Source organism: Caretta caretta, chromosome 1 (genome assembly GCF_965140235.1).
Source record: "Caretta caretta isolate rCarCar2 chromosome 1, rCarCar1.hap1, whole genome shotgun sequence".
NCBI lineage: Eukaryota > Metazoa > Chordata > Testudines > Cheloniidae > Caretta > Caretta caretta.
In genome coordinates, this window is record NC_134206.1 from 3,821,631 (window position 1) to 3,835,687 (window position 14,057).

The window sequence follows — 14,057 nt, forward strand, 5'->3', positions numbered from 1 at the left end:
ACAGGAGTTTAATTCCCTGAGTTTCTGGTAATCTCAGCATGCTGAACTGCCAGCCGCTCCATCCCCAGCCACTAGCCCCAGAGAGGAAGGATGGTTCAGGGGTTAAAGTGCTAGCCTGGGACTCAGAGGAACTAGCTTCCTTGTTGGAGTATGTGTATATATATCTATAGCTATATATATCTATATATAACCTATATATCCATGTAATATGTTACAGGTCATGGTGCCTAGTGTGGTTGGAGTGTGTCTGGAACATGAGTGCATGACCTGCGTTGACCTGCATTTGGAAACCAAAGTGAGAACTTAAAGGTCAAGTGGTCAGAACTCTCTTTGTATTAAACATTTTTGTTGTGTGTCCTTGGAAAAAGTGGAGAGTCAGCAGATAAGGAAACAACACCAGATGGACTGCTATGGATAAGAACTGGAGGAAATGGTATTCCTTAGATAATGGTGGCCTGCCCAGGATTGTCTCTTTGGAATTGCATGGGTAAAAGGCCGAGTAAACGAAGGCAAAGGACTGATGACACAGTGGAATGGACTATACATGATTGCCTATCCAGGAGGTAAAACCATGGGAATCTGGAGTAGGAGCAGAAAGGTTATTTAACTCCTGTATTTGGCACTGTTGTGAGCACTTCTGGAATAGAATAGTGTTTCCTTTTCTGGTGTCTACAGTTCAAGAAGGGTGTTGATAAATTGGAGATGGGTCAGAGAAGAGCCACGAGAATTATTAAGGGATTATAAAACCTGCCTTAGAGTGATAGACTCCAGGAGTTCAGTCTATTTAGCTTAACGAAGAGAAGGTTAAGGGGTGACTTGATCACAGTCTGTAAATAACTACATGAGGAACCAATTTTTAACAATGGGCTCTTCAATTTAGCAGAGAAAGTTATAGCACAATCCAATGGGTAAAAGCTGAAGTTAAACAAATTCAGACTGGAACTAAGGCCTGGTCTACACTGACAAGTTGTTTTTTTTTTTTTTTTTTTTTTCCAAATGGCAGCTTTTGTGCCTGAAACAGCAGACATGTAAACACTGAAAAAACATTTTTTGTGCGGAAACTCCTCAATTGTATCTCTGTAATAAAACCCACCCCGAGGAGAGTCACAAGGCTTTTTGCTCTGAGGCTGTAGCACCATATTGCCAGTGTAAACACTGTGTTTGATATTAGCTCTGTTATTGGTCTCTGGAAGGTACCACAATGCCCATCCTGACCACTCCAGTCAGCAGTTTCAACTCTGCTGCCCTGCCCCCAGGTGAGCAACTATATGCCCCTCTCCTATAAAGAATTTTGAAATCCCACTTCCTGTTTGCTCAGTGTGGAGAGCTCATATTTTATCTGTCCAGCTGACCATGGCAACTCCACTCAGCAAACAATCTTCTGCTTGGACCACTCCTGAGCTACTGGATCTGTTCAGTGTTTGGGGAAAGGAGGGTGTCCAGTCCCAGCTGCACCCCAGCCGTAGGGTTTTTGATACTTTGAGCCAGACTGCACACAACTTGTGCGAAAAGGGATATGACAGTGATATGATATGCAGTGCAGAGCAAAGATGAAGAAGCCAAGGCACGCCTTCTGTGTGGCGAGGGAGGCAAAAACCTTGCTCCGGTGCTAAGCCTGCCATTTTTATAGGGAGTTGGGTACTATCATAGGTGGCAACTCCACCTCCAACTCCAAGAGCCCATTGATGCTTTGGTTCTGGACCCAGTGGAAAGTGGACCTAGCCAAGAGGACGAAGTCATAGATGAAGAGGTGGAAGCTGAGGAAGATGTGGAGCTGTTCTCCACTCTGGAGGTGTCTAGCCAGTCTCTGCAGTTACTCTCTGGTGAGTCAGAAGAAGGAGAGGAGACCCCTGGTAAGTGGTTATGCTTTGTGAAGTTCTGAAGCAGGTCGAGGGCAGAGAAATGTACAAGGCTGGCTTGTTTCTGTGTGCTGGGCATTTCCTCGCACAGCTAAGCAGTACCGTGGAACAGAAAGTTGATACACTCTGAGATTTCATGGGAATCCTCCACAGAAATCTCTAGGAAACTTTCCTGGGGGTACTCATCTATCCTCTGCCACAGGTCCCTGGGCAGAGTTAGTTTATTCATTGCCCCACTGAGAGACACTTTCCTGTACCATTCTGCAATTACTTGGGCAGGGACCAAAATTGCACACAGGAAAGCAGCATAGGTCGGAAGCCACAAGCGTGTAACAGCTGCACCCTTGCTTCCCTGCTTACCCTCTGGAGTGAGATATCTTCCATAGTGACCACCCCTTGTCGGCAAGTTGAAAGTGTTATCCCCCATAAGTTCCATGTGACCGTTTCACATTGCTTTTGTGCAATAAACCCCTGCCCCTAGGTTCACTCATAATTCCTGGGATCTTCTGGATCATGTGTGCTAGCCTGGTCACCGAGAAAGAGATAGGTATGTTACCAGTGATGTATTTTAATACAGTGTATCAATGCTCTGTGTGTAGCTAACAAAAGTGCTTCTGTTAATTGTTGCTTGTAGCTCCACAGAAAGCCATCCTCCCACAGCAGCTGAGCAACTCCACTAGATAAAAAAATGCATGAGATTCAGGAAGGAAGACATGTTCCGTGAGGTGCTCCTGTACTCAGAGACAGAAAAGGGAAAGCGAGAAGTGCGACAGAAAAGACAATTATGGGTTCCATAGGGACACCACGGAGAGGCTGATAAATGTTTGGAGCACCAAACTGACATGCTGCAGTTCCTCCTTATGCTTCAGACTGAGCAGATGTGTGCCTGCCCTCCTCTTCAGCAGATGAATTCTTTTCTGCGCACTCCTGAAACTTCCCCTGTGCATCCTATCCACTTTCTGGCACTTTGCACTTTCCTCCACACTACATCTTGGCCGACTGCTTTTAAAATGAAACTGGACTTACACTCACCTATGATAATAAGCCCCCCAGTACCTTCTCTCCCCCACCTCAAATTAGAGTGTGTATGTGTGTGCGTGTGGTATTGTGATTTATTTGGAAATAAAAGCAATTTTTTTTTCAATTGTAAATTTCTTTATTTGTTTCCACACAAGCTATGATACCTCATGGCATCTGCAATTCAACAGACACTTTTAATAATTCCTTAAATTGAATCCTAGGCCTTAACATTCACAACTGCTTCCTAGCATACCAAATGCAATTAAGCATCGCAGTCTCAACATAGCAACAAACATTACTTGTTTTCACCTTTGAAGTGTTGCCTCAAGGCATCCCTGATTCTTATTTCCCCATGTTCCACCCCTCTAATAGCCCTGGTATCTGGCTGCTCAAAATCAGCAACCAGGAATCCAGCCTCAGCAGTCCACCCCTGAGTAAACCTGCCTCCCTTCCCTTCACAAATATTAAGCAGTGTGCAACACACAGCTATAACTGTGGGAATATTTTCCTCATTCAGGTGTAGCCTTCCATAAAGGCATCACCAGTGTACCTTTAATCAGCCAAATGCATATTCAGCAGTCATTCTGCATCTACTCAGCTTGCTGTTGAATCGCTCCTTCCTACTATGCAAGTTTCCCGTGTATGGCTTCATAAGCAATGGCATTACAGGGTATGTCAGGTCTTCCAGGATCATTACCAGCATTTCAACTTTCCCTATGGTGATCTTCTGATCTGGAAAGAAAGTCCTTGCTTGGAGCTTTCTGTACAGGCCAGTGTTCCTAAAGATATGTGCATCATGGATCTTTCCGGACCAGTGTGCATTAATGTCTGTGAAACACCCACAGTGATCCAAAAGCACCTGCAAAACCATGGCAAAGTACCATTTCTGACTGATGTGCTTGATTGCAAGATAGTCCGGTGCCAGAATTGGAATATGTATGCCATCTATCACCCTCTGCAGTCAGGGAAACTGATTTCCACAAAGCCATCCACAATGTCATGCTTATTTCCAAGAGTCATGTCTTTCACAGTAGGATGCAATTAATGGCCTGGCACACTTGTATTAACACAGCCCTAGTGGTCAATTTCTCCATCCCAAACTGGTTGGCAACCAACTGGTAGCAGTCTGGAGTTGCCAGCTTCCATACTGCGATTGCCGCACACTTCTCCACTGAGAGGACAGCTCCCACTCTGGTGTCCTTTCACTGCAGGGCTATGGCGAGCTCAGCACACAGTTCCAGGAAGGTGGGTTTCCACATCCAGAAGTTCTGCAGCCGCTGTGCGTCATCCCAGACTGCATAACAATGTGATTCCACCACGCAGTGCTAGTTTCCTGAGCCCAAAAGTGACATTCCACTATGTTCAGCACCTCCATGAATGCCAAAAGCAATCTAGTGTTGCTGCTTTCCATGTTGGACACCATGTCAGGCAACCATGACTGCTGTTGTCTTTGTAATTTCAGGAATAACTCCACTGCCACTCATGAAGTGTTAGTGAGAGTGAGCAGAACAGTGGCGAGCAGTGTGGGATCCACACTTGCAGATAGATGTGGCAGGGAAAGCAGAAAACAAAGGACATTGAAAAATGCCCTGAACTGAAGATGGAAGCACATGGCATGCTGGGACAGAAAGCTATGCATTATGGGGCATTGAGCCTGCACCCATGATGTGCCACAATTCCCTCTGCTCTCCTGCAAGACGTAGCAGCAGAAGGGGGAGAGCTGCATTATGGGATAGCTACCCACAGAGCACTCCTTTCATTGGAAATGCAAGTTTGAACATGCTATGCCACCAGTGGAAGACGATGTGAACACACAACAGTGGTTTTCTTTAAGTGCTTTCTTATCATAGAATATCAGGGTTGGAAGGGACCTCAGGAGATCATCCTGTCCAACCCCCTGCTCAAAGCAGGACCAATCCCCATTTTTTGTCCCAGATCCCTAAATGGCCCCCTGAAGGATTGAACTCACAACCCTGGGTTTAGCAGGCCAATGCTCAAACCACTGAGCTGTCCCTCCCCCGAGCAATGAAACGCTCAGCGGAAACACTCTGCCAGCGTAGACATACCCTAAAGTGTATTTTTTTTAACAGTGAGGGTGGTTAACCTTTGGAACAATCTATGAACGGCCGTGGCAGATTCTCCATCACCGAGAATTGTTAAATCAAGGCAGGATGTAGTTCTAACGGCTCTGCCCTAGGAGTTATTTTGGGGGCAGGTCTCTGGCCTGTGCTAGGCAGGGGGTCAGAATAGAGGATCACAGTGGTACCTTCTATCCTTGAGATCTGATCAGTGGTGTTAGTAGCATGGCTCTACCGCACGGCGTGTGGTACTGATAAATATGTTACGGATCGCGAGGCGCTCGGATGTTACAATAATTGGGGCCGCAGCTAAGTGCCTTAGAGAGATTTCAGCTCGGTGAGCCCCATACGGACCATTTGGTGCATTGGGTGGAGAACGTGAACTCTTCCCAACACCCCTTGGAGATGAAGCTTGTCATTAGCACAGCACCCTTTTGAAGAGGGAGTTCTTGGCCCCTTCTGCAGCCCAGCAGTAAGAGGGGGAATCAGGAGGTGCTTTCAGAGAGTGAAGGATCTGGAGAGTGTTGCCTGGCTGAACAGAGCCCTGATGGGCTGCCCCTTAGTCTGATCCTGACACCCATACCCACTCCACGAGCAGTGAGAGCTGCTGTAGAACTGGAGATCGACCTCACTCTCTGCACCCAAATTTCCAAGATCAACAAGTTTGGGGATCACTGGATCTGGGGAGGGGGTTGTTTGTGTCCAATGTGGAGCTAGGAGCAGGCATCTGGAGCTGGGCTGGAGTCATGCCATTTTCTATTTAAAATGTTCATGGCCTTGCTTAGCCGGTGTGTGCATGTCTCATGCTTGAGAAAGAGGAGGAGATCCTCTGAGCTGTGCCTGAGGAACCAGTGACTTCGCTAGCCCATCCATGTTATGTCCGGTTGTCTGTGGCGTAACCTTCATCCTTACCAATGGGGACTCTGCAGCCCAATCATAGAATCATAGAATATCAGGGTTGGAAGGGACCCCTGAAGGTCATCTAGTCCAACCCCCTGCTCGAAGCAGGACCAATTCCCAGTTAAATCATCCCAGCCAGGGCTTTGTCAAGCCTGACCTTAAAAACCTCTAAGGAAGGAGATTCTACCACCTCCCTAGGTAACGTTTGTAAACTCTCCAACACGAGTTTCTACAAGCCATTACCCTATGATCCCACTGAGAGTTACCAAAAGCAACTACAGCATTTGCTCAAGAAACTTCCTGAAAAAGCACAAGATCAAATCCACACAGACACACCCCTGGAACCCCAACCTGGGATATTCTATCTACTACCCAAGATCCATAAACCTGGAAATCCTGGGCGCCCCATCATCTCAGACATTGGCACCCTGACAGCAGGATTGTCTGGCTGTGTAGACTCCCTCCTCAGGCACTACGCTACCAGCACTCCCAGCTACCTTCGAGACACCACTGACTTCCTGAGGAAACTTTACAATCCATCGGTGATCTTCCGGTGATCTTGGCCACTATGGATGTAGAAGCCCTCTGCACCAACATTCCACTCAAAGATGAACTACAAGCCATCAAGAACAGTATCCCCGATAATGTCACGGATAACCTGGTGGCTGAACTTTGTGACTTTGTCCTTACCCATAACTATTTTACATTTGGGGACAATGTATACCTTCAAATCAGCGGCACTGCTATGGGTACCCGCATGGCCCCACAGTATGCCAACATTTTTATGGCTGACTTAGAACAACACTTCCTCAGCTCTCGTCCACTAACGCCCCTACTCTACTAGAGCTATATTCAGAGAGATTCAAAGAGGGATGGGATGTTCATATGGCTAAGCAGAAAATTCTATTACAGTCATGAGAGTTTTTAAAAGGGTCTTGTAAGGGCTTTAAACCTTCCTGATTTATACCACAAAATATGTCTCTAATTAGTGGGTATCAGGGGAAAACATTCCCTGGGAGCAAGTTATGTTATAGCTGACTATTGCAGAGCTTCTTGGAGCTTCCTCTGAAGCATCTGGAACTGGCCCCTGGATACTCAGCTATATTGACTACAGGTCTGATACCATCTGGCAATGCCTATCTTCTTCTTGGTGGTGAAAATCCAAGAAAATATTTTTGCTGATCTTCTTCAGCTCCTGAGAGTCTCTAGTCTTCCATTGAGATCAGAAAGATGTCTCATTAAATATTATCTAGTCTCCTTTTCTTTTTCTTTTCAGGAAGGAAAGCTCAAAACTCCTCAGACCAGCCTGGTATATTATGTCATCTGTCAATGACACTAAATTCAACTTTGCAGTGTTCCTTCTCACAGTGATACCTGGGCAGGAAGATGTCTACCTCTGGGTCTCTATCTCCTTCTGCTTCATGTATGTTATTTCAATAGTAGGAAATTCAGTCATTCTGTTCATTATAAAAACTGATCAAAGCCTCCATGAGCCAATGTACATTTTCCTTTCCATGTTGGCCATCACAGACCTTGGTTTATTGCTATCCACCATGCCAACGATACTGGGCATATACTTGTTTAACTCTAGGGAGATCAGCCTGGATGCCTGTTTTGCTCAGGTCTTCTTCATCCACTCACTTTCATTAACTGAATTCTCCATGCTGTTGCTGATGGCCTTTGACCGTTTTGTTGCGATCTGTAACCCACTGAGATATGCTTCCATCTTAACTCCACTGAGAATAGCCAAAATGGGACTGGTGTTCGTGCTAAGATGGATGGCCCTAATATTCCCACTCCCCTTTCTCCTGAAACAGTTCCGATACTGTCGAGACAATGTCCTCTCCCATTCCTACTGCCTGCACCAGGACGTCATAAAGATGGCTTGTTCGGACATCACAGTCAACAGCATCTATGGCTTGTCTGTTAAACTCTTAACCATTGGGTTGGATTTGTTGCTTATCTTTCTCTCTTATGTGATGATCATTAAAACAGTGCTGAGCATCGCGTCCCCCATGGAGTGCCTTAGGGCCCTGAACACCTGTGTCTCCCATTTCTGTGCTGTCCTGCTGTTCTTCACACCAGAAATTGGCATGTCTGTGATACACAGATTCGGCTATAGCTCTTCTCACTTGCTTCAGATTCTCCTGGGCTATGTCTACCTGCTGGTCCCGCCTCTGATGAACCCAATCGTGTACAGTGTGAAAAGCAAACACCTTCGTGCGAGAATAATCAGGGTGTTCATGAAATAAAGGGTCAGTTTATCACCTGGATCCAGAACTGCTGACATTGGACATGAAAAACATGGGCCACCTATTCCATCCTGGACACTTACATCTGAGAAGACATGAGCTACTGATCTCCACTGTGTAGAGGGTGGTTCACGTGGCGTCTAAGACCTGGGGCAATGGGTGATGGGCTGTCCCCAAACACCGTTGAGGGATGGCAATGCACTGGTGGAAGCAAACCAAGGCAGGCAGCAGCATTTAAAAATTGAATGTGTTCATGGAGAACCAGGGGACAGGTGAGATGTTGGCTAATAAAAAGCCACATCGGTGGCTGCTCCAATCTCACTATTCTTGTTGATGCAGTCAATAAAGGGAAGGAACGCGGAGGTTGTTTCCTATTACACCCGGTCTTTAGCTGTTCTGTGTCTAGTTAAAAAACAAGGGGCCATGCAAAAAGCTGCAAGCCTGTTCTGCAGTCGCAGTCCTGGCCCTTCCCAAGAGCTCTGGGTGCTGCAATATCAATGAGGGCTGCACCAGCGATGGACAGGGGCTAGTCAAGGGGCACGGACACCCACCCTTCCCCCACTTCGTCAGCCAGGTGCTTGTGACTGAGTCGTGTCAGAGACATGATTAATGTCAGAGCCCCAGGAGAAGCCATTCACACAGCGCCCCCAGCTCACCCATTGATGGCTCTGCACACCACACACCTGCTGAGCCCACTCCCCACCAAGGCAGGGCAGAGCTGCGTGTGCGAGTGAGGGTCTGACACACAGGAGACCTAGCAAGAGACTCAGGGCCAGATTCCCTCCTCCTCCCCTCAGTATGTGCTGCCCCAGCAATGCAAAGGGGTGGAAACGGGCCTCAACTCCCCAACAAAGATGCAGCTAGCTCCTATCCCAGTCCAGCACATTCATTGTAGGTTGACCACCACTCAAAAGGCAAAAGCGGGACACATGGAAGAGCCCCGTCCTCACTGTGACCTAGCCCCTGCCTCTTGTCGTCTCCCCTGAGATCCCATTCCCAGCTCCTCCTCATTACCGAAGGCTCCATCCCCTGTCCAGGTCAGAAACCAGAGACGGGCCATGATAAAAACTGCCCAAGAGAAGCCCCCACCCCACAGGATGTTCAAACCAGGGAAGTTGGTGAGTCTGGGGCTCTCCACAGTGGCTCCCTGGGCAGCTCTTACCAAAATCAAGCTCAGGTCTGATCAGGGGGGTGGATCTTCAGGGAAAGAGGAAGAGCAGGGGGTGGGGCCTCAGGGAAAAGGAGGAGCAGGAAATGCATCAAGCCTGAAGCAATGCAGACCCCAGCAAGGAGGTCGCTGGGGGCGGGGGCTCATGAGTAAAGGAGGAAGATGGGGCCGGAAGGTAGGAGAGTCTGTTCTTTAGAGAAGACCGAATAAATGTAACTCCTCAAAGGGGGCTCTTGTTTTAAATATTCCAGGCTGAGAGTAAGTCATTGCAAGGATCTTAGAAGGAAAGGCAGGGTGCCTGACTGTCTAGCTCAGGCCACCAGGGGGCACTTGATCATTACCTGTTAGGTTCACTCCCTCTTGGGCACCTGGCATTGGCCACTGTCGGCAGACAGGATACTGGGCTGGATGGACCTTTGGTCTGACCCAGTATGGCCATTCTTATGTTCTTATGTTCACTGTAGGATGGCACCCATCTGCAGGACTTGGGCAGAGTGTGCTGTGCTCTTGTAAGTCATTACCAATGGGCGAAGGTCAGCTCAGCCCCCATGCTTCTCTAAACTCTGTTGAGGCAGGGGAAGAAACAAATCAGACTAGGGAATCAAACCTCTGTAACTGTCTCCTTGCCATCCCTGCTCTCTGCTGGTGCAACAGACAATCCAGCTGGGCCTGTCACCGCTCAGATAACTGGAAGGCTGGTCCTGTGGTCTGGGGTGCCAGCAGAGATGTCCCTGCGGTGGTGGGTGACTTCTCCATATTCGAGGAGATCGAGGCCCTGGGTCTGACCCCGGTCACTCAGGGGGAAGGCAACCCTCTGCCAGCAGGCCTTGATCCAGGCGACTTTACACTGCCCCCCCTTCCCACGACCACTGCTCCCACTCTCACTTTCGGGGAGCCCCTGGACACTTCCACCTGCCCAGCCACAGATGACAGGGAGGAGTGGTAGATACGTTGGAAGGTAAGGATAGGATACAGAGGGCCCTGGACAAATTAGAAATCTGATGAGGTTCAACAAGGACAAGTGCACAGTCCTGCACTTAGGACGGAAGAATCCCATGCACCGCTACAGACTAGGGACTGAATGGCTAGGCAGCAGTTCAGCAGAAAAGGACATAGGGGTTACAGTGGATGAGAAGCTGGATGTGAGTCAACAGTGTGCCCTTGTTGCTAAGAAGGCTAATGCCATTTTGGGCTGTATAAGTAGGGGCATTGCCAGCAGATGGAGGGATGTGATCATTCCCTCCTATTTGACATTGGTGAGGCCTCAACTGGAGTACTGTGTCCAGTTTTGGGCCCCACACTACAAGAAGGATGTGGAAAAATTCGAAAGAGTCCAGCGGAGGGCAACAAAAATGATTAGGGGACTGGAACACATGATTTATGAGGAGAGGATGAGGGAGCTGGGATTGTTTAGTCTGCGGAAGAGAAGAATGAGGGGGGATTTGATAGCTGCTTTCAACTACCTGAGAGGTGGTTCCAAAGAGGATGGATCTAGACTGTTCTCAGTGGTAGCAGATGACAGGACAAGGAGTAATGGTCTCAAGTTTCAGTGGGGGAGGTTTAGATTGGATATTAGGGAAAAAAACTTTTTCACTAGGAGGGTGGTGAAGCACTGGAATGGGTTACCTAGGGAGGTGGTGGAATCTCCTTCCTTAGATATTTTTAAGGTCAGGCTTGAGAAAGCCCTGGCTGGGATGATTTAGGTGGGGATTGGTCCTGCTCTGGGCAGGGGGTTGGACTAGATGACCTCCTGAGGTCTCTTCCAACCCTGATAGTCTATGATTCTGTGGCACCTCTCTAACAGTCACCGAGCCCACTGAGGTGACGGTCAGTGCCACGCGTCTGGGCCCTGAGTCACCAGGGTACCCCTCACTGATGCAGGGCAGCCGACCTCCTTCCCAGGTAGGGGCCCTGCTGCTGATTCTCCATCCATCAATGCCATGGCTGCAACACCCACTATGGAGCAAGAGCCTGGCATCACCGAGGGCTTCCTTCCCATTCCCCTGACAGCTGAGCCCGACCGAGAGGTGCCACCCCCTGGTAGCTCAGATGCTGGGGCCCACGATCCTGATTCCATCCCTCTCCCTGATTCAGCTCCTGATCCCTGCCCCGCCCTCACCCCTGCTAACACCATCTCCCTCCCTTCCACCTCCCTTGGTGCTGCCGCCCCTGGGGTTGTCTCATTCCCCTTGCCAGTGGATGACCCCCGGGGAGGGGTCTTCATTTCCTCTGTCCCAACCCCATAGGGGCTGCTATTTTCCCTCCACTGCCCCCTACTGAGCCGAGGTCTGAGGTGGGCTGCATGGTGCCAGCACATTGGGCACCATGCTGGGGGTCCGCCCCCTTCCTGACCATCTCGGTTGGCCATTGAGCTATGACAGGGTCCACGCCAGAGAATGGCCAGAGGCCCGTGACCCCGCCCCCTGATAGACTGTGAAAGGACCTTCAAGAGTTTCTCTAGGATGACCGTGGGTCCCCAAATAACGTGCAACTCACTCTCCAACTCTGGGGGGACTTTTATCAAATCCTCTGGGCTGTGAAGGCCATTTTGGGGGAGGGTAAAGGGATCGAGAGTCTGGCTGTTTCGGCCTATCCATGGCTTCCGTGACCCCCTTCCGTGAACCAGTCAGCTTTGGGCGAGCGGTGCATCAGGGGTGTCCACTGTCAGGCCAGCTGTACGCTCTGGCAATCAAGCCCTTCCTCTGTCTCCTCTGCAGGAGGTTGATGGGGTTGGCGCTCTGGGAGCCGGAGCTGTGACTTGTCCTGTTGGAGTATGCCGATGACAGGCTCCTCATGGTCCAGGACCCGGGCGACTGGTGTGGGTGGAGGCCTGCCAGGCCATCTACTTAGCGGCCTCCTCCACCTGGGTCAACTGGGTCAAGAGCTCTGGCCTGGTGGTCAGGAACAGGTGGCAGGCGAGCTCCCTCCCACCCATGCTTCAAGCCATCCGGTGGAACTCGGGTCCACTGCTCTATCTTGGCATTTACCTTTCTGCCATGCATCCATCTCTGCCAGAGAACTGGCTGGGGTTGGAGGGCAGGGTGCCTGAGTGGCTGCAGAGGTGGATGGGACTACTCTGGTGCTTCTCCCTGCAAGGGAGAGCACTGGTGCTCAACCAGCTAGTCCTGTCCCTGCTCTGACACTGGCTCAACACCCTGGTCCTAGCCCCGGATGGTCTCCAGAGGCTGGTTCTGGAGTTCTTTTGTTGAGGACTGCACAGGGTCTATGCAGGGGTCCTCCACCTACCCCTAGAGGAGGGAGGACCGGGCCTGAAGAGCCTGTGCATTCAGGTCCACATCTTCTGCCTCCTGGCCCTGCAGAGGCTCCTTTTTGGTGCAGGTAGTCTGGCATGGAGAGCACCCTGTGCCGCCTCTGAGGGCTTTGAAACAACCGGCATCTCCTTTATATCCATCTGAGAGGTCCTCTGTGAGACCTCTCTGGGCAGCTGGTCATCTACCAGGACCTTCTCCAGATCTGGAAACTGGTCTCAGAGACCAGGGCTGTGGCAGCCACCGAGGGGGCAGATCTCCTTGCAGAGCCCCTGCTACACAACCCCCAGCTCCATGTGCATGTGGTGGAGTCTCCCGCGGTGCAACAGAGGCTGGTCCCGGCAGAAGTCATTAGACTTGGAGACCTCCTAGACTGTGACCAGGGAGACTGTCTGGATCCCCTGATGCTCGATCAGTGCATGGGGCTCTCCAGACCTTGTACTCCCCGGTGTGTACTTCAGGAGGTGAGGCCCACTTTACCGCTCACTCCTCGGGCCTACCTCAACCAGGTCCTGAGGGAGGGTTCCCCCCACCCAGCCTACACCCCAGACCCTCCGGACCTTCTCATCAGGCTCCTGCCCCGTGGCCTCACCCGGCCATCCCACCCCTTCACCGTGGGCCAGCTGCAACCCGGACTGCACTGAGGAAACATCTGTACACGCTTGTGCTCCACACCCTTCATGTCCTCACTCTCGTGTCCCATTCTGGCATAAAGTGGGGGGAACCTCTTTCCACCTCTGGAGGGCGAGGAATGCTGGTGGGCCAGCCTGTACTCCACCCTGGTCCTGAGGCCCACCGGAGATGTAAGTTGGTGACTCCTTCACGGAGCTGTGATCACGGGAGTTTTCTTGGCATGGTTCACCCCTGTCCCGGACACCTGCCCCTTCTGAGGCATCAGGGAGACCCTGGAACACCTGGAATGCACCAGGTTGCATCCCCTATTCCAGCTTCTCTTAGACATCCTTTGACGTTTTTGGCTGCACTTTTCTCCTCACCTCCTTATATACATACTCCTCATCCATGGCCCCACAAAGTTGTGGGACCTCCTTGTCAGCCTCCTCCTAGCACTGGCCAAAATAGCCATCTAAAAGACCAGAGAGAGGAGGTTGGCTGACGGGGTTTTCTGAGACTGCAAGCCCTATTTCTGATCTTCAGTCCACTCACGCATCTGGGTAGAGTTCCTCTGGGTGGCATCCACTGGCTCCCTTCACTAGACACCTTCGAGGAGCAGTGGGTGCTGTTCAGGATTCTCTGCTCAGTGTCCCCGTCATGTTCCCTTCGCTTAGCCCTGTGACCTCACTCCTGTCTCTGTTTTATCTTTAGCTGTCCCCCATAATTATTTGGAAAATTGAACCTGTGGATCCTCCCCTTAGGCTGGAGGAGGTCCTTTAGCAATGAGCGGGCTTCCACTCGCCCACTTCCAGGATCTCAATAGGACCACTTTTCTGTAGCCATCTGTCCTGATCCTGTCACATGTTCTATACCAATGGTCCAGTCATGGGTATTATCTC

The 14,057-nt window shown here is 50.2% G+C and overlaps 1 protein-coding gene across 1 annotated transcript; it reads left to right on the plus strand.

Annotated features, from left to right (window-relative positions):
* Positions 1-7,173: 7,173 nt before the first annotated feature.
* Positions 7,174-8,109, plus strand: LOC125629937 (olfactory receptor 51G2-like). Its single transcript, XM_048835269.2, has one exon. The coding sequence runs from the start codon at positions 7,174-7,176 to the stop codon at positions 8,107-8,109; it is 936 nt and encodes a 311-aa protein (XP_048691226.2).
* Positions 8,110-14,057: the final 5,948 nt, after the last annotated feature.

What these genes read in the sequence shown, in the direction of transcription:
- LOC125629937 (XM_048835269.2), top strand. Translation starts at nt 7,174, where the DNA reads ATGTCATCTGTCAATGACACTAAATTCAACTTTGCAGTGTTCCTTCTC.